Source organism: Lissotriton helveticus, chromosome 2_2, assembly GCF_964261635.1.
Source record: "Lissotriton helveticus chromosome 2_2, aLisHel1.1, whole genome shotgun sequence".
Lineage (NCBI taxonomy): Eukaryota > Metazoa > Chordata > Amphibia > Caudata > Salamandridae > Lissotriton > Lissotriton helveticus.
This window is the reverse complement of record NC_136060.1, coordinates 105011149-105035098: the sequence shown is the minus strand read 5'-3', so window position 1 is coordinate 105035098 and position 23950 is coordinate 105011149. Positions and strand designations below refer to the sequence as shown.

Below are 23950 nucleotides of genomic sequence, written 5' to 3'. Positions count from 1 at the left end.
AAAATATATTAAAAAAATCTTTGTGTATATATATATATATATATATATATATATATATTTTTTTTTAAAACAGGTTTCAGGGAAGTTATGGTTAGCAATTAGCATTTAAATAACCTTAGAAATTCACTGAAAAAAACTACAGGTGTCAGGGACGTTATAGTTAGAAACTAGCATTTAAAAAAATAGGTATTCACTGAAAACATCACAGGTTACAGGAATGTTATAGTTAGGCTGACATTTCACTCATACAAAACCATAGAAATTAAGCTGTTCTAGTTAGCTGAGCTAACTGACTCACACCCCGCAATGCACTGCTGATGACATCACATATTACATCATGTATGAAATGGTCAGTGATATCACTTATGCTGTCACTGATTACATCATCCACATAATATCTGCAGCACCTACTCACACCCCAATATAACCTTTCATGCACCCACTCCAAATTTTAGATTACCAATCTTGAGACCATTGATACACCAATACCAGTACGTACATACCCACTTACTGATTCATAGGTCTATATACACATCCTCTCACTCACCCATAGAGGCATTCATACAGCCAGTCCCTCACTGATATATACACTCATACACCCATATAGCCACTCATACACCATCAGTCACCCATGGAACTGCTCAGACCTACTCACTCACACAAATAATAAATCACACAGCCACTTACTCGCCTATACGGAAACACATACACACTCACTACACATACAGATATTAACAAATACTTACTCTCCTATACAGTGACTGACACAAGCAGACACTCACCCATGCAGCCACTCTCACAATCAGGCACTCACACATACACTCACTTATATACTCCAACACTCACATATACTACCTTTCACATATGCAGGTACTTACTCATACACCACTGAGACATCCATTCACTCACTGACACAGCCATACGCACACTCACTCAACCATACAGTCTATCACACAACCCATACACCTAGGGATTCACCTACTCATACATCCATGCAGGGAGTCACACACAGCCTCACCCACTCACACAGACACTCAGGCACCCATACAGGTAATCAAACAACTAAATAATAACTCATATAGACACCCATGCCCCTACTCACCATCCCATGCAGCCACTTGCACACAAACTGACAGACTGATACACATATTCACACAGATTAGTCACTCACCCATACATTCACTACAACCTGTTTAATCACTCACTTATAAAGTCAGTTTCGCATCCACTAAAAAATCCATACAGAGACTCATACACCCAATCATTTTCCAAATACAACTTAGCATATATATTTATAACATTCTTAAACTTTTTAGAAACACTCAGTCACTGGATGATGTCATGAGTGATATCATGAGTGATGTCATGAGTGATGTCATCAATGATGCCATCAGGGATGTCACTGACCATGTCATGAGTGATGTAATATGTGAGATCATAAGCAGTGCATTGTGGGGTGCGAGTTATAGTTAGCTCAGCTAACTATAACGGCTGAATTTTTCTGGTTTTGTACAAGTGAAAGGTCACACTAACTATAACGTTTCTGTAACCTGTGTTTTTTTCAATAAATACATATATTTATTTATATAGATATGCCATAAAGTGCATATGTACTGCTGCTGAGATATACTATGTACATCTATGAATCACAGATCTGGAGGGAGGTCACATAGTGTTTTATAGGCTATGGCCTTGAGACCTCCTGATGTGTTTATAGACATACATTATAGATCATAAACATGTGGTCCATATTTCAAATATGAAATCCCACAACATCCATTTCTTACAGTTGTAAATGTATATGAATCCCCCCACATTTTGTGGATGGGAATGGAGGTGAGAGCTTCTCCAAAGTTGAAAATATGTTCTCTATGAAAAAAAAAGAAAATACTAAATGTGACAACGCACATTTGTGCCTGACTTCTAGATGCATATTTTCTACGTTAGGAAATAATTAATATCAGAAATCTTGGAAATGTTTGGTTTTGATAGTTTTGCAAGCATACTTCTCAGAATATTTGTAAACCCCCCAAAAATCTGAAATCTATTTCAAATGAAGGAGGAAGAGATAACCTTGAAAGATATGCACCTTTTGCTATTCTTTTTTCCTATGCTTTGAAATCTTCAGTGCCTCATTTACTAAAATGGCTGCATTTCCTTCCTCTGTATTAATAACTGGCTCTTTGATGCAATGCATTATGCTAAAATGAATATCTTTTTATTTTAACTGTATGTCACAAATACAAAATTATTTAATTGTTTTCCTCTCTTTCAGCTTTGTTTCATTACCTCCTGACCACAGTGATCATGGGAAGATAGTTACAGCAATACACGCAGTTAAGTATCAGAAGATGCTCAATCATCAGACACTAAGGACCTGTTTCTGAGTGGCGTTGGAATTTTGAGTGTGTTTGTATTTCATGCATCCGATAATTATAGGATGTGTTAAATACCTCAACCTTCGGTAGATTTCTGGAGGTCAAACCAGCTGAAATGTAGCAGCGGAAAAACATAGGGCATTTACCTGGTGCAGATTTTGGTTAGTTAAACACCAAAATCCACATGGTATCCCCAAAAATTGATAATAGTTGCTATTTATTGCACCCAATAATTTACGATACCCTGGGGTATCGTTATTTTTGATCTGTGATAGATATCACATTCTTTCCCAACTCATTCATTATCAGGCTCTATGTTGGTGCTTTACAGACTTCGTTTTTGACTGTGTATAATTTAATTCAAGCGGTGCAAGCACTTAACACTAATAATCCTTACCCTCAGAGTTGTTCAAATAATGATAGCGGCAGTTAGTATAGTACATACTGCAGGCTGAATTGTCTCTGGGTGCTTGAATAATTAGTGTTGTTGGCCACCTCAATCAATTTTACTATATAGACCTCAAACAGATAAAAGGCTGCTTAGTTTCTGTAGAGATTCCACATGAGAACTGCAGGTCTCTGGGCTCATTCAGCCTGTTTATAGGAGAGCGGAAGAGAGAAATATAAAAGAATGCCAGTCAACAATAGGTTTACCAGTGACATACTTCTTTGGGCTTTCAGTCACCCTGCTTCACCGTTTCTCTCGTTATTGAGTCGTTCACATTTTTCATCTAGCCACTACAGCACACAACAATTGTCAATTGTCAGCCCCATAATTATTAAAGTGTTATATTGGTCTAAATGTAATGTAATAATATTTTAATAGATAATTAATTAATTAAAACAGTTTGTTAAAATAAAATACACTTGTTTTTTTAGATAATTTTGTAAATAGTACATTAAGTTTAATTATTTTAGTAATTATTTAAATCATTTAATTTAATTTAACATTATTTGCTACGGCATCTAATTTTAAATCCCTACTTTTATTATTTTCTATGGAAGTGTGTTGCAGTATCAGTAGTGGCCATATGTGGTATTTGTAAAGGCTATTTCAGGGTGGAGTACACCTGCAAGTTTACACTTTTGAGTGAATTTACACGCAGAGTTTGTGACTAGCCCAAAGTAGTAAAGCTACCAAAATGTGTAAGAGTACATTTACTAGTAGTAAAACCAATGACACCCAACTGTACATGGAAATCTCTTCCCCTGAGGATATCAGGCCCCTCAACACAGCTCTACATAAAACCCAAAACTGGCTGACCGTCAACCACCTCAGACTAAACAATCTCAAAACAGAGTTCCTCCAAATCACCCCACCCAAGCGGTCCCCATTATTGAAGAATATTTGAAACTACTAACTGCTTTTAACTGCGTACCACATATCATAGATTCCATAACATCACTGAGAATAACGCTAGATAAGAATCTCAATATGCAGCAGCACATCAGCACTGCCACAAGAGGAGCAAACTTCCAAGTAAGCATGTTAAGGAAAATGAAACCATTCCTCTCCCCTGATGCCTTCAAGTCTGCTGCTGAAGCTCTAGTAATCTCCAGGTTGAATTATGGAAGTGCAACTCTCTGTGGATTACTTAAATACAGGTTGCCCCCCCCCCGGCCTCTCTTAACTCTGCTGCAAGGCTCATCACAGGATCCAAAAGAAACAATCACATCTCACCAGCCTTGAAACCCCTAGACTGGCTCCCATATAAGGCTAGGATTCAGATAAAAATTGCCTGAATAACCCACAAAGCCCTACACTTCAACACCCCACTGTACCATGCACAGAAAGTTGAGTTATCTGGCAGCTGCATGTCCTCTAGAAGCACCAGCACCTTATTGCTGAAAACCACAGAAATGTCATTAAAAGAAAACATACAACTGTGCCTTCTAGGGCTTTTCCATGAGAAGTTGGAGCTCCCTACCCCTGCAACCAGACTGAATCCCTCAATTCTATCTTTCAAAAAAGAAGTTATGTTTCACTGATGAATACTTTCCTGAACTAGAATCCACAAACTCTACCCTCTGGGCCATGTTATGGAACTTTCTCTTCACTTATGTTTACCACTTCCTATGTATGCTCCTGTTTTGTTATATATCTGATTTGCCCTTCAGTGGGGCTCTCTCCATTCTCCTTAACTGTGTTTTTTATTGTTGGTTTGCTTGTTTTTTCTCCCTGACCATGTGTAAAGTGCTCGGACACACTTGTGGGTCATGTTCGCGCTCTATAAAAGTTTATAAGTAAATAATGAAATACACATGCATGTTTACCTTTGTTAATAGGCCCCACTGTTTAAATATTTGTTTGCAGCTGAAGTAATGCATTGTATGTACAATTAAACGATGTACAGTAAGCCTGACTTTACCCTAATTTAACTTCTTACAGGTGATGAGAAGACATTACAAACTTTGAGCTCCCACTTTCATGCCTTCAAAGAGGCAGATGGAAGAGGATGGATTCCTTTGCATGAAGCTGCAATACAGTCAAATAAGGATATTCTTGCACTAACTCTTAAAGGTTAATTACTCTTTTTAATTCACTTCAATATAACCTAAGACTTTTATTAACCAGTAAACTAATTTCAGTTTTTCACACTCAATTTCAGCTTCATGTTCTAGTGTGTGGGAGAAAACCACTCTAAAGGGGGAGACACCCCTTTTTCTGGCTATAGACTTTTGCCAACTAGAAAATGTTAACTTTCTTCTTAACAATGGCTGTAACCCCAATGCTAAGAATGAAGATGGAGACTCTCCATTAATTGCAGGTAAATCAGTACATTTATAATTTGTTTATGTCAATATTTATAGATGTCCTTATAATATGTGATAGCTATGATTCTGAGATAAACCTTGGGTTATAAATCTTTGCAAATTATTAGGGAAAGATATAGAATTTGCTAAACTACAACTTTCATTATCTTTATTTTTGCCATCAAGATATTGTCTAGGATTGTAAATTGACATTTAAAAGAAAACAAGTAGTCTTTTAACATCTTTCTGTGCCTCCAAGCTGAGTTATATTGTGGCAGGCATGAAGGGATATAACTTAACATCCCAAGCATTTACTATAAATTATTATCTTAAAGGTAAAGAACATGCAAAAATGACAGATGGTCACTTACCACAGGGGTACACACTAGAGTAAAATTATATTTGTAATTTATTTTGCAATTTTTTGGGGAAACATTGTTGTCTGTGCTAAGGAATTCCCTAGACATGAGGTCAATTCTGAGATGTTGCCACTACTGAAAAACCTTCTGGGTTCACATCCTCTGAAGAAAAGTAAATCACTTGCTTGACCCCAGTGTTGCCTCTGATAGGTGTTCTGTGAATATGTGGCTTAGGTTAGTAATAAATGTATTCTGCCTCTTCACATGATTTTGCGTGGCAGCAGCAGGCAAAAATACACCAAGAGAACAAATGCAATAGAAACAACTTCAATAGAACAGCTCTTTACAGTTGGCTTAATGGATAGATTCTAATTATCAACCTATACTCAAGGTATGCAACCAAAGCGACCTTGAATAGACCAAAACAGCAATAAATTAAATAATTGGAGCATGATTAGCAGTAGAAATCTATTACTACAAGCTCAAAGGAGAAGTACAAATCACCAGTGCATGCTTAGTGATGACTTTAAGCATGCAACATGTGTAAGCCCTGGGAATTTCTAGATAATTCCATGCTGTCATCATATAGGCATGCTTTTTCTTGAATCATTTTTTATGATCAATGTCAACCTACTGTTCATGCTCATAGTCTCCTATCAATAATGGGTACTATTGAAAACACTCAACAGCTGGACTTAACCCACTTATCCACCAAAGAAATCCCTGAAGGTTGATAAAGATGAAACACATACAGAGAGTCTAAATACCAACCAATAGGGATATTAAGCACTGCACACAAGCAGCCCCAGAGCATTTCCAGATAACTGATTAAAGGATGACATAGCAAAATATAAGAGGAAAAGAAGATTGCCTTATATACAGAATGATTGAGTGCCATTAAAATTGAAGTGCTTTTTGCTCCTGTCCCTTGCTGTGTCTGTGCCCGATCACCGCCGCACTGCTGTTTCCCCCTGTGTGGGTCACGGACCTCTGCCTAGAGGATTTTGGCCCCGGATCTGTGCCACGGACTCACTCGTCATAGCAACACCCTGGTGGGACTCGCTGTCCCAGGGTGCACCGCTTTGCATTGACTTGCTACAGCTCCTGCTAGGGGAGCTGTGGCCAACGCGCTTTAATGCGCCACCTTGCCCCACGCAACATGGGACGCGCACGAGTGACGTCTTGGCGAAGCCCAGGCCAAGGGCGGGCCCGTCAGGGGCCGTAAGAGGCCAGGCAGGCCCAACCCACTTACACTTTTTTTCCTCTGCATACTCAACTGGTGAGACTTTGACATGCTTCATTTTCTTAAGTATATTAATTTTGTGACTTAAAGCTTGCTAGACATAGTAGATTTGTATCCTTTCATTTGTATATAATTAGAGGTTTTATATTATGACAAAAAGAAAGTCACTCACAGGGAAGGGGGTGGTGGGTACCCTGGATGTTTTTTTGTCCCAGGCTGAGTCAGCACTAATGCACAAAATAGCGCTAACAGAACGAAGGTTGTCTATTGAACCGATGGTAGCAGGATTACATCCTCCTTTGTATGCTCAGGAAGTTAATTTACCTTTTGCAAGTGATCCTATGACATCTACATCTATACCCCCGTCACTGGTAATTCTTCCACATGGGTCCCAGGAAACAATTAAGGAGGTGGCGCGGCCTAAAATTATTACTAGGGCCCAAAAAGATAAAAATACCCAACCATCTCTGATGAAACCTCATGGGAAGAAAAGGAAGACCATGGCCAATATTAGGCATAATAGTAATAAACAATCTATCCTCTTGGAACCCGCGATAAATACTAGGCCACAAACATTGCCTCCTGAGCTCACACCCCCTGTAGAGGTAGTTACTATCGGCCCTACAGGTGCATGTACGAGAGAATTTGGAGGAAACCCTTACAGTTGTTGTGAGCCCCTTAAAAGCCACCCTTAGTAAAATTGAGGACAGATTAGCGAGTCTGGAAAGTCTTATAAAACTCCCTACTGAAACATCACAAGGTCCCAGTCAATACGTCTCTAGGGTGCCACCCAGTCTCCTTGATGCCTCTGTGCGTAAATCTCCCCGTACCGGAGCACTAAATCAGACCTCCTTACCCCCAGGGGCCCCTACTTGTCCCAGTCCGCAACCTAACCTAGATTGTATTGTTTCTGAAGGTGTTTTTCCCCAAACTCTGGCAGGTCACTCGGTCCCTACTCAGCCGAGTCCTGCCAATCTAACATCCATCTGCAATCAACAACCGTCACATAGTGTGACTATGGGACCGCCGTCTTGCACGGACTTAGGACCCCAGAGGGTAGCAGGGGGGAGCTATGGGCCCAAAGGTACTTCACCTTCCACCGGAAGCTACACCACTCACAATAGTTTGGTGAATGTCCCTCCACTCCCACAAGGGGAATTTGAACACTGGTCTACCTTACGCAAAAAATCTTTGCACTACCTAAGTGGGAAAACAGGCTTGACAACCGAACTCTTTTGTGAATTTAACTTATCCAGTTAGAACCCAGGGGGTCAGTATTGTCCAGTTGGGCTTCTTCTACCATCCCCTAAGACCTTTCCAACGCCGTACAGAGGGCTTCTGTGGAGGTTCACTAACTCTTAGTTACCCAATTCCAGTGAGTAACTTTTATGCACCTCTCTATAACTTGGATGACTTGGAGGTAGACTGACTGGTGATTCTCAGGCAATCTGCTAAAACAGCAGAGGGGGGGCCTGGCAACCCTGTGGCTTGTCCTGAAGTTCAGTGCAGTAAGTCACCTAGCCCTAACATTGCCACCAACTCACTTCCCACCATCACCGCGAATAACCATATGGAGTTTACTCGCAGTAATCCCACGTAGATGTTTTGAGAAGTAACGTTAGCGCGCTCCACACCACTGAAGGGTCCTCTCACAGTGCAAGCCACCACCCTTCCACTCTCCCAGTGAGCCTTATTTCTAACAAAGTGGTGATAGAAACTGGTATCATTTCCTGGAACATTGCGGGCTGCGGGCTAAGATTTTAAATCCACTGTGGTGTGGGTTTATAAATAGCACTGATATCTTGTGCTTGCAAGAAACAAGGCGTTGGAGCCAGTCCACATCATTTGCCACATGACTTTCAACACCCCTGCAGTGAAGGGTCGGGGAGGTAGGCCTAAGGGAGGGTTGTGCCTGTATATTTCTAACATGCTATTGGTGGATAAGATTGTTTTTTGTGCTGGGGATTGCTACTACCAGATTATATAATTGTACATAAAGCACTCAAAGAGAGTGCTTTTGGAAACTTTTATAATAATGTTCCTGTGGGAGAGTTGGGGAGTGAGCTTTTAAGGATTGATGAGGCCTTGGATGTTATTTGCAACTCGAGCTCTATGGACACTGTGATTATTCTGTTGAGGGATTTTAATGTGCTTTGTGTAAATCAGCTAATTTGAAAATATGTGGTACCCACACTGCAGAGGGGGTCCTCAACTGTCATTCCTCACACACAAAGGCTGGGTATCTTTTTAATGAATTAATGTCCCAATACGATCTGGGATTTGTGAATAAACTTGTTGCTACCCCAGTGATTATATCCCCGACCTTTACAAGTAGAGGGATTCCTTCCATTATCGACTTCATGCTGGTTTCACATATCCTTGCCCTGAGCCTGCTCTCCTTCATGATAGGGAGCATTTCATTGAGCGATCACTACCAGCTTTGTCTCAAGTTACATTTATCTTCCCAAAGCTCTGTGGGGAAGAACCAAGCAAACCGGGTGATGGGTACCTTATAGCTGAAAAAAACTAATCGGTATGCTCTTCATTGGTCTAAAGTCGACCCAGAGGCATTGACTAAACAACTCATCCTATCCTGAAAAACTGCCTTTGACATCTGTCTGATTGAGCTTTCCACTGCAGATGACATAGTGCACTCCTTCCTTGAGATATCCAAAGAGGTTAGGAGCCTACTGAGTCTTCAATGCCGTAATGGGCTGAAAACCCCTGGTTGGTTTAATAGAGCTGGCACTAAGGCTTACTCGGATCTGAAGGTAGAGCTCCATAGACAACCTAGATCGCGTGAGGGGGTAAGGAGGGCTAAAGCATTGAATAAGAGGGCTATTGTTGAAAGAAAGAGGTCACTGAGGGAGGAAGTCTGGGAGTTGCTTCATGCAGCTGCCCAAAAGAAGGACTTGGTGGCCTTATGGAAAATTTTACCCGCCCATGTGTGGGGTGGAGGCCCTTCCATCGAGATTGCGATCCCAGAAAAAGACTGGGTAAGTCACATTTCTGCATTATATAATGGCCCAGCCTCCGATGAGCAACTATCCCAGGGAGCGCATTCTTTACAACATGGTAACCTTCATGTATAGCTAGACTAAATGGTCTTGGCCCTTGCTCGTAGCAAGGGGGGTAAGGCTCCGGGCCCGACGGGGTGCCAGTTGACTTATTTAAGTCAAACGTCCTGCTATGGGGCCCACTACTAACTCAGCTGGTTAACGCCAGTGATCGTACTACCTTCCCAAAGACCTGGATGGAGTCTATTATTGTCCCAATATTCAAGAAGGGAAATTGTCAAGATCCTGGCTGTTATAGACCAATTTCCCTTCTTGATTCCATTCGAGTCGTCTTGCAGTGATTACAGGACTGGGCAGCAGAAAATCACGTTCTGGCTGACCTTCAGTATGGGTTCTGGGAGGGGTTGGGCACTGTAGAACGGAGTTTAAATCTGGCCATTATCCTAGGGAAATACACAAGAGCCAAAAAGGGGAGACTTTACTTAGTCTTTGTTGAATTAACTGCAGCGTTTGACTCTGTAATCCATGTTATGGGAGATCCTTGCTGACTTAGGGGTGAACCCAAATATCATTGTCTTCGTGCAGCATTTTTATGAGGGAGCTTCAGCCAGCATTAGATATGGGGTGGACGGTCAGTGCACAGAAGGATTTCCTGTTAGAAGAAGGGTCAGGCAGGGTTGTGTCCTGGCCCCCTTCCTTTTTAACCTATATATTAATGGGCTGGTCGAGGCACTTCTGGACAGTTTTAACACTTTTATGCTCGATTTGGGCTTAAGTATTAAGTTTTCCAAGACATTTATAATGAGCTGTGGCACAGGGACCCATAGGGATACGGGTAGGGTCATCTGCCTGGATGGTAGGAAGCTAGCATCAACAAGTACTTTCTCGTATCTCTGTGTCCTTTTTAATCAGAATGATACATGGTCCCGTTCAATTGAGCTGAAAAAACTGGGCTTTAGTAGATCAGCTAGTGCCTGGCGAACTTCTGCATATATATATGGCTGAGTGCATTTCAGTGGCAATATATGGGGCAGGGGCATCGCTAATTCTTTCCCTTTACAACTTGTGGATAATGCCTTCCTCTGGTACATTCTCTCCTTCCCTCATTTGTGTGTCGTGAGGAGTTGGGCCTCCCATATCTAGTGGATCTTATCAAACTGGAGCCAATAGTCCTCTGGCAGAGGATATGGGTTAGTGATCAGACCCAGTTAAATAGAGATATCCGGCATGATGGTACCAGGTTGGACGGGGCGTTGAAGATTCCCTGGCTTAGGTTTGTCTACAGGTTCATGAACGATCTTGGATACCCAGATTTTTATTCAAACCCCAGCTCTATGGCTTGAATCTCGAGAAAAACCCAGAAGAAAGAGGGCCTTGAAATGTTGGGTTCTTTGAAAGCAGCAGATGAAGCCTCCAAACCTACTATTATACAACATCAGCTAAGGATTACGTCTCTGTGTATGGAACCTTATTTATATTTAGTCTCAAGTGGCTATGACAGAATGCTCGTGATAAGATTTAGACTGGGCACGGTACATAGATTAGTGACTACTCCTAAAATGAATGACTGGTCAAGATTGTTATCCTCGTGTTTGTATGATTCCCATTCAGAGCAGTCCACTATCCACCTAGTTTTCTTTTGTAAGTTGTTCTCGGAACTAAGCAAAATTTGGCTAGTACTTATTTTAAGACAGCAGGGCCTCAGGCAATGCCGTACAACGCTTGTTCGTTTACAACTTTTAGAGAATGAGCACGTGGCATGGAGGGTATCCAAATTCTTGAAAAAGGTCCTGTGGCAGAGGAAAAGTATGTCATTTGACCCTTTGGAGGCTCCTTCCTAGGTGGTGCAGTGGGATCTGAAATGCTCTTGGATTTTAAATGATGTACATTTTTTACGTGTGTTTGGTATCTTACCTTTTATTTTTAACTTGTACATTTTTACTATTAACTTTTTATTCTAATATTTATTGAGTGTGATATGTTCTTTTATTACTGCAATTATCATGGTCGAATAAAGCTAAATATTGATAGATTGATTGATTGAATGTGTGATGAATATGTGATGTTCAAGTTTACTTTTTAAATGAAAAATTGGATTACAAGCATTGCGAAGGAAGTACACCGTTGGATGCAGAATGATAAACCAAACAGCCAATAACATAAGGTGAGAGAAATACTCCTCTGGGGTGGAGCCAAAAGCCTGTGGATTGTATAATTTAAAATAATGTTAACAAACAGTCTGGCGGATACTTAACGTTTTCAGTAGCCAGGTCTAAAATTGATATTATAAGGAATTCACTAGAAGTACTGCACCCCAAAGCCTACTGCATATATGACTAAAACATTTCCAAACTTCAGTAGTCATGTTTTGCATTGACCACACCTTGCAGCACCCCTTACACCACTAACATCGTAGTCAACCGAAACATAGCACCCTGATGCCTAGCTACCATGCTTCACATTCATCTCGCGCACATAGATTCCACCCATACTATCTCAAACATCTGGCAAGTAAGTTATTGACAATCACCCTTTTCATTGGTTATAGATGGTTTTGATTTTGACGTTTCAATACATACATTCCACAAATGTCTTGAATGTCTGTGCAAAAAAGAGGGTCAAATACTCCAATTGACTTTTGCAAAGGACTTTCACACATAAAAGTGAGAATTTTGCCAGAGGCTCAGTGTAAATAAATATACTTTTTAAAATTGGAAAAATACTAATCTTACACTCCTACGTCAGTATCATTTACATTTGCAAAACCCTACTTCAGAGGCTGAATGTTTCAGAAGTCTCTCTGCTGAAGTGCCTTTGTAAACATTTTTCATTGAATTGTATAAAAAACACATTATATAGTGCAGGCTAGCCGTACTCTTGAGCAGTGCCTTGAATATACATTATACAATGGTATACCAGTGTAATCAGCTTTTACAAGTAATGGCATTGTTGATGTGGAATTATTACCCATCTTATTACTGTACTCCAAATGTTCCATCCATTGTCCCCATGTTTTATTGTACTTCACAGGGAAACCCTCGCCTGGTGTTCTCATGCTGGGAACAGCAGTCCATTCGGCTGTACCCATTCAAACACAGGTGTTGTCCTTTCTATCTTCGAGTTATTTGAATGTCTTTGTGACTACACGTTTTTGGGTCCTCTATATATAGTGAAGTCTGCTTATATACCAGTAGGATATATCTTCCAGCCATTGATTTCCACAATTATTAGCAACATATTTCTAGTAGTCTGATGCAAATGTTTTAATGCAAATGTGTGCTGCATCCCTGAAGTGGCGAGTTTAATTGCACCCAAGAATCAGTGCAGACACCAGGACTCCTGGAGCTTTCTAGCTATGAAACTTTAGAGGTGCCTTGATTTGCCAAAAAGGACAGCGGGGCTTCCCCCTGCATGCCTGCCAGGTAATGACTGTGGACATTGTTCTATGTTGCTCTCCTGTCTTGAGGTTAAATAGAGGGAGAAAACGAAGGAGGTGGCCTGGAAGAAGGCATAAAATATGACCCCTGTCTATGACAAAAACAATGAGTTTGTTTTTATATGAACAGTGGAGTCAAAGTGCTAGTGTTAGCCCATGAAACATGTGGCATGGACATTGCTACATATTGAGTACTATGGAATGGAGAGTGTGTACAAACTGGTGGTTTGGCAAGCAATAGCATGGGGTGAGGTCATGGACGCATGACTAGCAAGAATGCAGAAGCCGTTAGGAGGTAAAGCTACATGGGTGTTAAAAGTAAAGTAGGCGTGTGTTGAAAGGGCCATAGATGTAGGGCCAGTTAGCTGAACTACAAGACCCCTGTGCAAGTTAGACTCCGTAGACCCTTAAAGAGAATTCACCATAGAAGGCATTTGATTTAATTTCTATTGAGCATGAGCAATGTAGTTGTAGTTGTTTAATGAGGCTGTGCAGAACCCTGGACAGCTCATTGAGTATGTGTACTATACAGATACAAATATAGTTGATGAGTTTCCTGACTAGTCCATAAAAGAGGAAGGGAGTCCCATTACAATACATCATTTAATACGCATGCTGAGTTGCTCCAGTCTTTCAGAGTCCTTTTACATTTGCTTGCTGGAGTCCTTCTATAGAGTTCCTTGGAATATTTTTATTAAAGCTGTTTAAAGGTACTGTTACCAAGCTGCTAGTCCACCATTTACTGCAAGGCAACATGATTCATGACAAGCACTGGAAGATAAGGGATTGTGAGTAGCTGTGGTGTTTTGTCTGGAAGTGGTAGACCTGGGGAAGGTCTTAAAACAGAAGTGGGCAAGGCTTGAAAAAAGTGTTTGTCATTCCTAATCATAAACTATTTAGAAAAATGTTGGGTGAACCTACTAGAAACGATTGAATCAAAAAACCTAAGACAGTTTTGGAAGCTGGTAAAAGCAGGGTCCGTTCACTCTTCAGGAGCACTGAATTGTGTAGTTAGCGAGGCAGCCTGGGTAAAGTATCTGAAGAAACTGTATGGAATTCGAGGTGACCCTGTTGCTGAAGAACCCCAGACCTGGCAAACGCCAACAGAAGAATTTAGATCAGATTTCACTGAACAGAATGTAGAAAATATAATACTGAAACTGAATCTAACACGAGCAGCAGGGCCAGACAATCTCCCGGCAATAATTCTGAAGTCAGAAATAAAGTGGTGGGCGAAATTCTTTTCCCATTTGTTCCAAATAATATTAGCAAAAGGGAGAAGGCCAATGAACTGGAAGGGTGCTGTAATCAGGCCGATCCATAAAAAGGGGAGCATGGAGGCGCCACAAAATTATAGGCTGATTAATCTCCTAGATATAGGAGAAAAAGTTTTTTCAAAGATAGTCCTGAATAGGTTAAATGATTGGGTAGAGGAGTTCTCAATAGTTCCCACTGAACAGGGGGGTTTTAGAGAAGGGCACTCTACGATCGATCACTGTTTTGCCCTATAGGCAATAGCACCGAAGTCTACGGAAGACAATGGTAAGCTTTGCTGCTGCTTCGTATACTTTCGTGCAGCATTTGACTCAGTAGATCGGAATTGCCTTTGGGAAACTCTTGTAAATAATAATATACCTAAAGATCTGCTGGCCATAATAAAAGAACTGCATTGAGACAATTGGGCACAAGTAATTAAGGATACCGAGGGGTCATTGACGCCAAAAATACCTATTGAAAACGGCCTGAGACAAGGCTGCATCTTGGCCCCCAAGGTATTCTCTATATTTCTAGCTGATTTACCGGCCTGCTTAGAAGTTGAAAGAAGCGCAAGCACAAGAATGGATGGTAAAAAAGTGCCCTGCCTATTGTACGCTGATGATTTGGTGATATTAGACCAGACTGAATTGGGCCTCCAAAGAAAGTTGAATTCTTTTAGACAATACTGTGTAAGGAAATTTTTAACAGTAAACCTGGAAAAGATGAAAATTCTATGTTTTGGAAAAAAAGACATTAAGTTTAATTGGTTTTTAGGTGACCTGAAATTGGAATCTGTCAATGAATATCGCTACCTAGGGATGTGGTTTGATAAATCCCTAAAGTGGAATATGCATCTTGAGGCCCAGAAAGTGAAAGCCCTCACATCAATCGCTGGACTGAAGATCATTAACCGGGACTATAGTGACATGTCTCACCGACCCCTATTAAAGGCATTCAGTGCAATTATACCCCCACAGGTACTCTGTGGTACATAAGTCCTTTATTTGGGCAGTAAAGGTGTCTGGGACCTGGAGGAAGGAAAGTGTCTGAAAACCTTGTTGTCCCTGCCACGATCATCAATGATCCAAGCAATAAGATCTGAGCTAGGAATAACAGCTTGGAGGGTTCAATCCCAAATAGCTTTGCTTAGATTGTGGAAACGGCTGGACAAAGAGAAAGGCCAGAAAGTATCTCTATGATGCAGAAGTGAGATCCAATTCAGTAATCTAAGGTGGGCAAAAGCGAATAGGAAGAAAATTGAGTAGGCATGTGAGTGTATAAAGGTTGAGATCTGCCAAGAATCCCTACGAGTAGAATGCACTAAAAGTGACTTGAAGTATCATGGGAAAGAAGTGTCAAGTAGAACAGATATGGAATACCTAGCCAAGAAAAAATCTGTACAGTTCATGATGGAATCCTGGTCTAATGAAAATTGGTTCCCCTACCTGGATATTGTACAGAACCATTGGTATAGGCAGGAGATTCTAAGATTGCAAATTGGTATGAACCCGTGGTTGGTAAACGAAGAATTAAAAACAAAAATGTTGGACCACAAAGGGTGTTGTAAGTGCAGGCTAGGTACAAAAGGTGATATGATGCACATCCTGTTAGACTGCACATTAATTCTAAAGCAGCGCAAACTATGTCTTCGCCCAATATTTTTAAAATATGATACACGGATGCGAACTCAGGCGATCAACTTACTTACAGAAATGCCCACTATTGAAGTTGCAATCACACTAAGGAACTATATAAAGGTAATACAAAGATTTTTTAAAACATTCAAGCGATAATTTTCTAGAAATGTTTGATAAATAGGTGAATTATAGAGTTTTTATGAGAGACAACGTTTGTTTTAAGTGTATATATTCTTTTAAAGGACTGGCCCGCCCAAAGAAACTCTGCTGCTATTGTTACCCATTTGAAGCAATATTTTTAACCTGTGAATTTTATATAAATGGCTTTGTAGAATGTTTTTAATTGCAAATATTTTGATCACTGTTTACAGACTATGGTCTAAATAAACATAATCTTGACTGACTGACTACTTAGATGACTGAATCTTTTCAGTGGTTCCTCCATTTTTAACTGGAGTTACGGTCATTTTTGGATTCTGGACTTTGGAAAGCTGATACATACCTCATAGGTCTCTGAACCCCAAACTGAGCAGCATCTCATGCTCCTGTCATTAACTGACTCAACTCTGGCAGTGCCTTGGTAGCTGCTGAAAGCCGTCTTTGATTCAACAAGACTGATCCCATCCAGAAATAAATGGAACCATAAGTCACCTATCCTGAAATACCCACATTGGCTAGACTTGGCAGCAATATTAAAATTTTAAATATAAAAACTAAATATCCTCCTTATTTGTCAAATCAGGTGGCAACAGAGGCAGAGGGTAAAGACGTTATTCATGCAATTGTAGTGTAGTTCCTATTATCCCAATAGGCTCTGCGCATTGGAATAATATCTTCAATAGTATAGACCTAGGGCAGAGGTTAACTAGGTCTTCTACCGACGATATTAGACTTAAAGTTTTGTGTTTGCCAGCTAGCTCAGAGTTCACTAGAAACTTTCTCGAATAGGCAAGGAGGATTTTAACCTCCCTGGATAGACAAGAAGGGATTTAGTTTCTGACAACCATAGAACATGACAACTTTGCTCTCCCCTAATCAAGAGTGTATCTCTAGAGTCGTGTGAAAACAATAGACAACTTATTTTACTCAGTCAGTTCAGTGCATTCTTAGTTTCACCAGATTGTAGAGAAAAGGAAGAGAAGGGCGTGTTCAATAAAAGATGCTATTTATTGATCAGTCTCCTTTCTCATACAAGAGAAATGAATCGCTACTATTGTAATACTTATAGTTAAGTAAAGTGCATACAGTAAAGACAGAATTATAAAATAATACTGTAAAAGCATTGATATGGTTTCTAAGCCATATGATACTTTAAAATGGATAAAATAGATACATACATATATACATTTGACTAATCATACTCAACTGGTGCTTCTAACCACGCCTACCCCAGTGTACCTGACCTAAGCCTAATACGCGGGCGGGAGTAGATAAGTAGCAGTTTAAGTTAAGTTTGTTTGCCAAGGGACTGATTCGAGAATTCTCTGCAAGGGGTTATTCAGTTCTGTACCTGAGATCTAGAATGATGGAGGGCTGGTATCTCTTATCCCAGGTCTTGATATTCCAGCTGCCTGCGAGGGCTGCTTGGAAGCGCCGGAGCTGGATTTCTCAGCAGGAGAAAGGCAGCGTCTCGTTCTCAGCGCGTCAGGAAGGCGGGGCAGCGCCTGTGGGCTTCGCTCTCTGCTGGGCTCCTCGGCACGTCTCTCTGCTCCGATCTCGTCACCACTGCATGTGTTTGCTTAAGGCAATGTCGGTAATATTTATACCTGAAAGGTGCCGAGATTGACGTAAGGATGGACATATATACGTCAATAAGGATGTCATATGAACGGGCTCGTTCGCACATTCTTTTGCTGAAGTTCTCCGTGAAATCAAAACAATGGCTATGGGAATTTCCCAGGTCGCTGTAGGTTTGATTTGTTTTGAGAACTTCGTATGCCTTATCAGGGGCTGGAGGAATATCGCTTGTCTAATTAGATGGCATGCGTTATGACCTAATCAGATAACGCGCTTCTTTGCCGTGGTGTGGCTTAATCAGATAACGGTTTTTGCACCGTTAGATGGCTGCTAGTTAATTATTAACCAGACCAGGGTCAGGAATAGGGGAATCGATACAGTACCTATAGGAATACATCACACCCACTCCACGTAGACTATGTCCATATTTACAAATCTAGGCATAGTGAAACCAGTAGCGTTTGTGTATATCGTACCACCCCAAAACACATTCATATGTATTCTGAAAATTTTGAAACATAATCACATGTACTATCACGTGTACTATATGCACAAGCAGTCTAATAATGCTAAACATATAACGCATATTTCTAAATTCAGCATGAATAAATGCGAAAACCACACATGAAATGGCTCTTAATACAGAAAAAAAAGTGCGAGACCATTTCATCACAATCATAAAGTTATGTATAATAGTGCTAGAGGATAGCGAATGTCTCGTGACTACCTAAAATAGAAATTTAGTTCTCTAAGAATAATGTCTACTTTAAGCAGAAGATAAGTGTCCCAAAAATCGTAAATATTTTTGAATTGGGAAAAAAGGTTCTTGCAGTCAGAAAAACTGATGAGAAAATTTTTTCATATCGCTTTTTAAATGTTGAAGGCCAAATTCAGGATGTAGGGAACTCCGAGTGCTAGTTTGCTCAAAGTTATTCCTGCTGCTCTGGTGAAAACATCATATCATTTAGACTGTTGAAAAAACTGTCAACAGCTTCTTGCGTAAGTTCCACTAATTTGGAAAAGGTTGTTACCATGCATTCATGAGCCTGAGCATGATTGCCTCCAATGATGTTTTGATCAGCATAGCTGACTGAAGGTCGTACCTGATCGATGTTGCTTTCATCTTGTGCTTCACTACCCCTCAATCGTAGTGGTGAAGTCTCCACGAATGCCGTCATCAGGATTGGTAGCCGCTGGGGACAGCACAATGCATGAGCCGTTACCGGACCCAACAAGGTATCTGCGTCCATTGGCATATTCGATTGTAGTGCCAGACAGGTGTCCAACACGCATTCTTCGCCGCATAGCAAGCATCTTAATACAGGCATAACAAAACTTTGCCACATTGGTCTAAATGAAAGAGACCAAGTCATGTTCAGGTCTCTAAGCCGGGATAGTCCAAGGATTTTAGTTACCCGGTCCCGGTAGCCAATGGCTAGGATAATTTCTTCGCTTGTCGCAGGTGTTTTGTCTGTGACATGGTTTGCCATAGCGAAATAACAGGATCAAAAATAGAATACCCGCTACTAGTCCCAAAAGGAGTGGAAGTCCGCCAAAAATGGAATGGACAAAGTCTGGAAAAATACCCAGGATGGCTTTGAATGGAGTTAAAGCACCCGAAAACACTGCTTTAATGTATGGGGGAATTAGTTGATAATAATGAATGAATCTCTTCTGTTGTCCTTGCAACTTGGAGATCATACGTTTCTTTTGATGACGTGAGCCTGGTCGGCGTCTGTAGGAGCACAGTCTTCATTCTGCTTAAAGTATCTATTGGAATAGAAGCAATTTTCAAATCGGGCCATAACCTTGCCTCCCTGTCTGGAGAATCGTTCGGGAACAATACTCGTTCACAGCACATGACCTTCCTAGTCACGGTTATGAGATAAGGTTTTCCGGGCAGCAAACTACAACATCTGCGATTCACTATTAGAATGTAACTCCCGTTCGAGAGTCTCCTAAAGAATGGTTCTATTTGTGTTGCAGGTGTGCCTAGCTGGTAACATGAAAGGTTATTTGAAGTCCCTTCACAGGCTCCATGCAAGCTAATACCCTGACACAGAAGTGTACCACTTAGTGATCTTGCACAATTATTGCCACTGAGAAACACTTTCTGGCCTTTATTACTGACACATTCGTGTGTATAGGGCAAGTTCCATATTGACTTAATGTACCCTTTACCCAACCTTTCATACTGGCCTGCCTGTATATATTTTTGGCAGAATTGAAACTGGAAAGTAGTTATCGGAATATTTATTATTCCATGTATTATCCATTCAATGACAGGTCGTTCTGACATTGTCAATGGTAATCTCTCAAGTTTTTCAATGCTCAGAATTGTATAGTCAGCACCCTTCTGTGCCAAACTGATTTGTTTATCAGTAAGGTTAAAGATATTAAATAATGACGTTGTGTTGATTAAACGCCAAGGCACATAGCCAGAACGCAAATTTTGTAACGTCCAGCCAAGCTGTACAATAGAACGCAATTGGGACTGACCGTGTTGTAACATCAGTAAGTCTTGCGATATTATATCGATTGCTGAAGACACAATGCTGTCCAGAGAATATCAGAGAATATATTCTGGAGGACAGAGTCATTAACCCATTGTCCACCACAGAAAGTGATTTTTCCAAATTAATACGGTCAATTTCCCGTATTTTTTCTGCTGTCTCAATTTGAGTTACTTTCCACACTTCGTTATAAGCTGCATATATAGAGGCCGCTATGAAACGTTTTTGACGCTGTTTGCGTGGTCCCAATATGAAATCACGCAAGTCAGCACCTTCTGTAAGTAAAGTCAGGTGTTGCTTAATTTCAGCCAGTGTGGACGTTTGTAGCCATTGAAGGCAGAGCTTGCCCACGCTGTAGGTGGTTACTATCCCTGGATGTTGTCTTTGGGAATATCTAGGGTCTGGCCTAGTCAATGTGAACCCCTGTTTTTTGTTCAGGAATCTGTCTTGACAGTTATTTGTATCTGTGGGCCAGATCAACCATTTTTTCCATTCAGGATGTGTTCTGTTTTGGTTTAATATATGGTTTACGTCTATCTCATCATCTATAGAGCTATTACTGTTCATTGTTGGCTTTGGAATAGACGGTTTGTTCAAATCTTTGATTTTGGCTACGCCAAGACAGGTAGTTTGTTGAATAGTATCATTCAAGAATATAATTTGTTCTGGGATCATGCAGGCTCTAAACAATGATTCTATACCTTGTACTTGCCAATCTCTTGTACCCCAAACAGTTTTTGCTTCAATATTATTGTTCCAGAAATCAAACCCAAATGTATTCATTTGTTCAAAGAATGAATCGGAATATATCAATTTGGTGTTTGTAAGCATGGTCTTCATACCTGTCTTATTTGACAATTTGAAATAAAATGTTTCTGCATTACTTGTGTTAAACCCTGAAAAGTATGAATATTTATCATAAAATGTTTTTGAGCTGTCTTTTGGAGGAGTAGCACAATGTTCCCATTGGTTATAATTTAAAACATTTCTAGGTTGAGCAGATTTATGTAGATAATGGTTACCATAGTGGTTGTAGCAGAACATCTGATCATAATTAGACGAACCCTGCAAATAATCATGTTCTGTAAATTTAGCAGACATCACAAGATCAGACATCATATCATTAATACTTTCAAAGTCCCAATCATCAGCAAAGGAGCTCGGTTTTACAAAGTCACTCAATGAGATCTTGAATTGGTGTGGATACTTCAGGATTTCAACCGGACCATAGATTTCATAATCAGTTTTGTCCCATGCTACACCGCCTGGTATAGGATTGGCTGTGAAGTTCACTGAAGAAAGTTCTCTTTTCTCGATGTGTGAAGATGTGTGTGGTTTAAGGACCAAGTTGATTTTCTGGCTTGCTGTGTCCATTTTAGCATATTTTCCTTCAATGAAATGTCCCAAGCATAGTACCATGATGAGCCAAAGAATGAGGATAAATGCACCGAAGGCCACCCAAAACTCAATCCATGGAGAAATCAGATAGGTTTCTTTCAGCTGTTGAAAAAGTTCCTTAGCTTTGTCTTTAAAAGTTTTTGTTGATGGCTGTTTCTTTGCTTCACTCAGGTCTTCAGATGAATCATCGAAGTTGATGAAGTAGCCGGATGCTGTTCTGTCAATTGTTCCAATTGTTTTTGGATTTTGCTTTGTTTCATTAGCAAAGTCTGCAGTTACATCATCATAGGTTGTTGTTTCTTGATGAAAAGTTTTAAATTGGGTTTTAAGAGGTTCAAGTTCCATTGCTTTGTTGCATAGTCCTTGTTGATTCACTGTAGTTTTTCCAAATGTGATCAGTCTTCCAGTTTGAGCCTCTGTATTCGTAGCAAACATTGGTGTTCTGCTACTTCTTGGGAGTCCACTTGGCCTACTGTTTGTTATCGGCCACATGATTGTGGTTTAACCAGGTCGATGGATACAACTCGGTTCTCCTTTTTACCAGCAAGGGGCGGTAGTACTACTGATCTTGTCCCGTTGACAGACAAGACAGGAACTGCTTTTCTGTAAGAAGGCCCAAATTCCTTCTTTACCGCGATCTTCTCTCTGACTAGATCCCCGACTTTTGGAATCCAGACAGGCCTTGCTGGGACAGGTGGTTTCTCTTCAGTGGTTGTTGGCTGTTGTTTCAACTTTATGTTGCTCAGGTCTTTTCTTGTTTCATTTAACTCCTGTAAAATAGCCAAACGATCTTTGATATCAAAGCTTTTGTCTTTAACCACTGAAGTCTGACTATCAAGATCTTGGATCATCATTCTAGTCCCGAACAATAGTTCGTACGGACTGAACCCTTTCAGAGAATTCCTTGGCAGGTTATTTAGACTACGTTGGACACTTATTAAATGTTTGACCCACCCAGCACCCGAACCTAATACCTTTGCTGTTATAGATTGCTTTATGTCACGGTTTTTTCTTTCTACGATTCCGTTTCCCTTGGGATGAAATGGACAAGAGTAGCGCAATGCAATGCCCATGCTGGTCATGGCCTCCTTATAAGCCCGGGAGCTAAAAGCAGGACCCTGGTCAGAATGTAGCATGCCAATTGCGTATGTGCCGATAAAGACTCGCTAATCTTTTATAACAGTTCGGGCGTCAGCCGATCGCTGGGGCCACATCCATATGAATCTCGTGCATGAATCCACTGCGACCAAGATATATTTATAGTTACCATCCCTTTGTAAGGGACCACAGTGGTCCAGGTAAACACAGGCTAATGGTTTATCTGAGATTAGAAGGGGCGTCTGTGCTGGTCGTTTCACTGTTGATACTTTCATTCTTTGACATGTTTCACATTCTAGAACATAGTTCCTTGTTTGTCTTCTCATTTGTGGCCACCAGTATCTCTGTTTTAATAATGATACTGTGGCTGAAACGCCAGCATGTACAGAAGCAAGCCCTTCGTGTGCCGCTATGATGAGTCCTAACCTATGTTCCATGTTTGGAATTGCCCTATCCCCCACTCCAGGGATTCGAGCAAACGGAACATTATTTGCATCAGTTATGAATGAGTACTTTACTGGAAAGCCTTTCGGGAGTGTTTCTATCGCATCTTTTACTGTAGCGCTGACAGCCTGTAATATTTCGCTGTCTATTTTTGTTTTTGACCGGGTGATAACAGCTATGGAAGCCGTTTGCACTGCTGCCTTCGCTGCTTCGTCAGCCAATGAATTCCCTGCAACGTGAACGCCATCACGTTGATGACTCAGTGTATGTATCACGTGAGTCTTTTGTAGTTCCTTTTGCAAAAGAACTACTTGTTCCCAAAGCATTTTATGTTTGATTGTGCCACCTTTTGCATATTTAAAACCATTCTGAACCCAGATCTGCAAGTATTCATTGTAAGATTGGACGCAGTAATACGAATCGCACACAATAAGTGTGGGGAATTCTCGATCGGTATTTTCAAGCGCCATCTTGAATGCCAGTAGTTCTGCTCTTTGAGCTGTACAGTCTCCTAGAGATTGCGTTTTAGTGACCACAGGTTTAAATTTTCCTTCGTTCCAGCGACCTTTAACAATCGCGCACGCAGCACTGTAAGCTTGCTTACCCCCCACTGCGGGTTGTGCTGATCCGTCTGTATATATTATACAGCCGTAGTGTTCTAGAGGCAGAATTTCGGTCG

General features: G+C 40.7%; 1 protein-coding gene across 1 annotated transcript in view; it reads left to right on the top strand.

Annotated features, from left to right (window-relative positions):
* The window catches only part of LOC144821290 (dynein axonemal heavy chain 12-like), a 228960-nt gene that overhangs the window by 79849 nt on the left and 125161 nt on the right, over positions 1-23950 (top strand). Inside the window, exons 2-4 of the mRNA XM_078678155.1 lie at positions 2276-2337; positions 4768-4899; positions 4988-5146. Of these exons, the coding sequence (XP_078534281.1) occupies positions 2276-2337; positions 4768-4899; positions 4988-5146 (353 nt within the window). The remainder of the gene's footprint in view (positions 1-2275; positions 2338-4767; positions 4900-4987; positions 5147-23950) is intronic.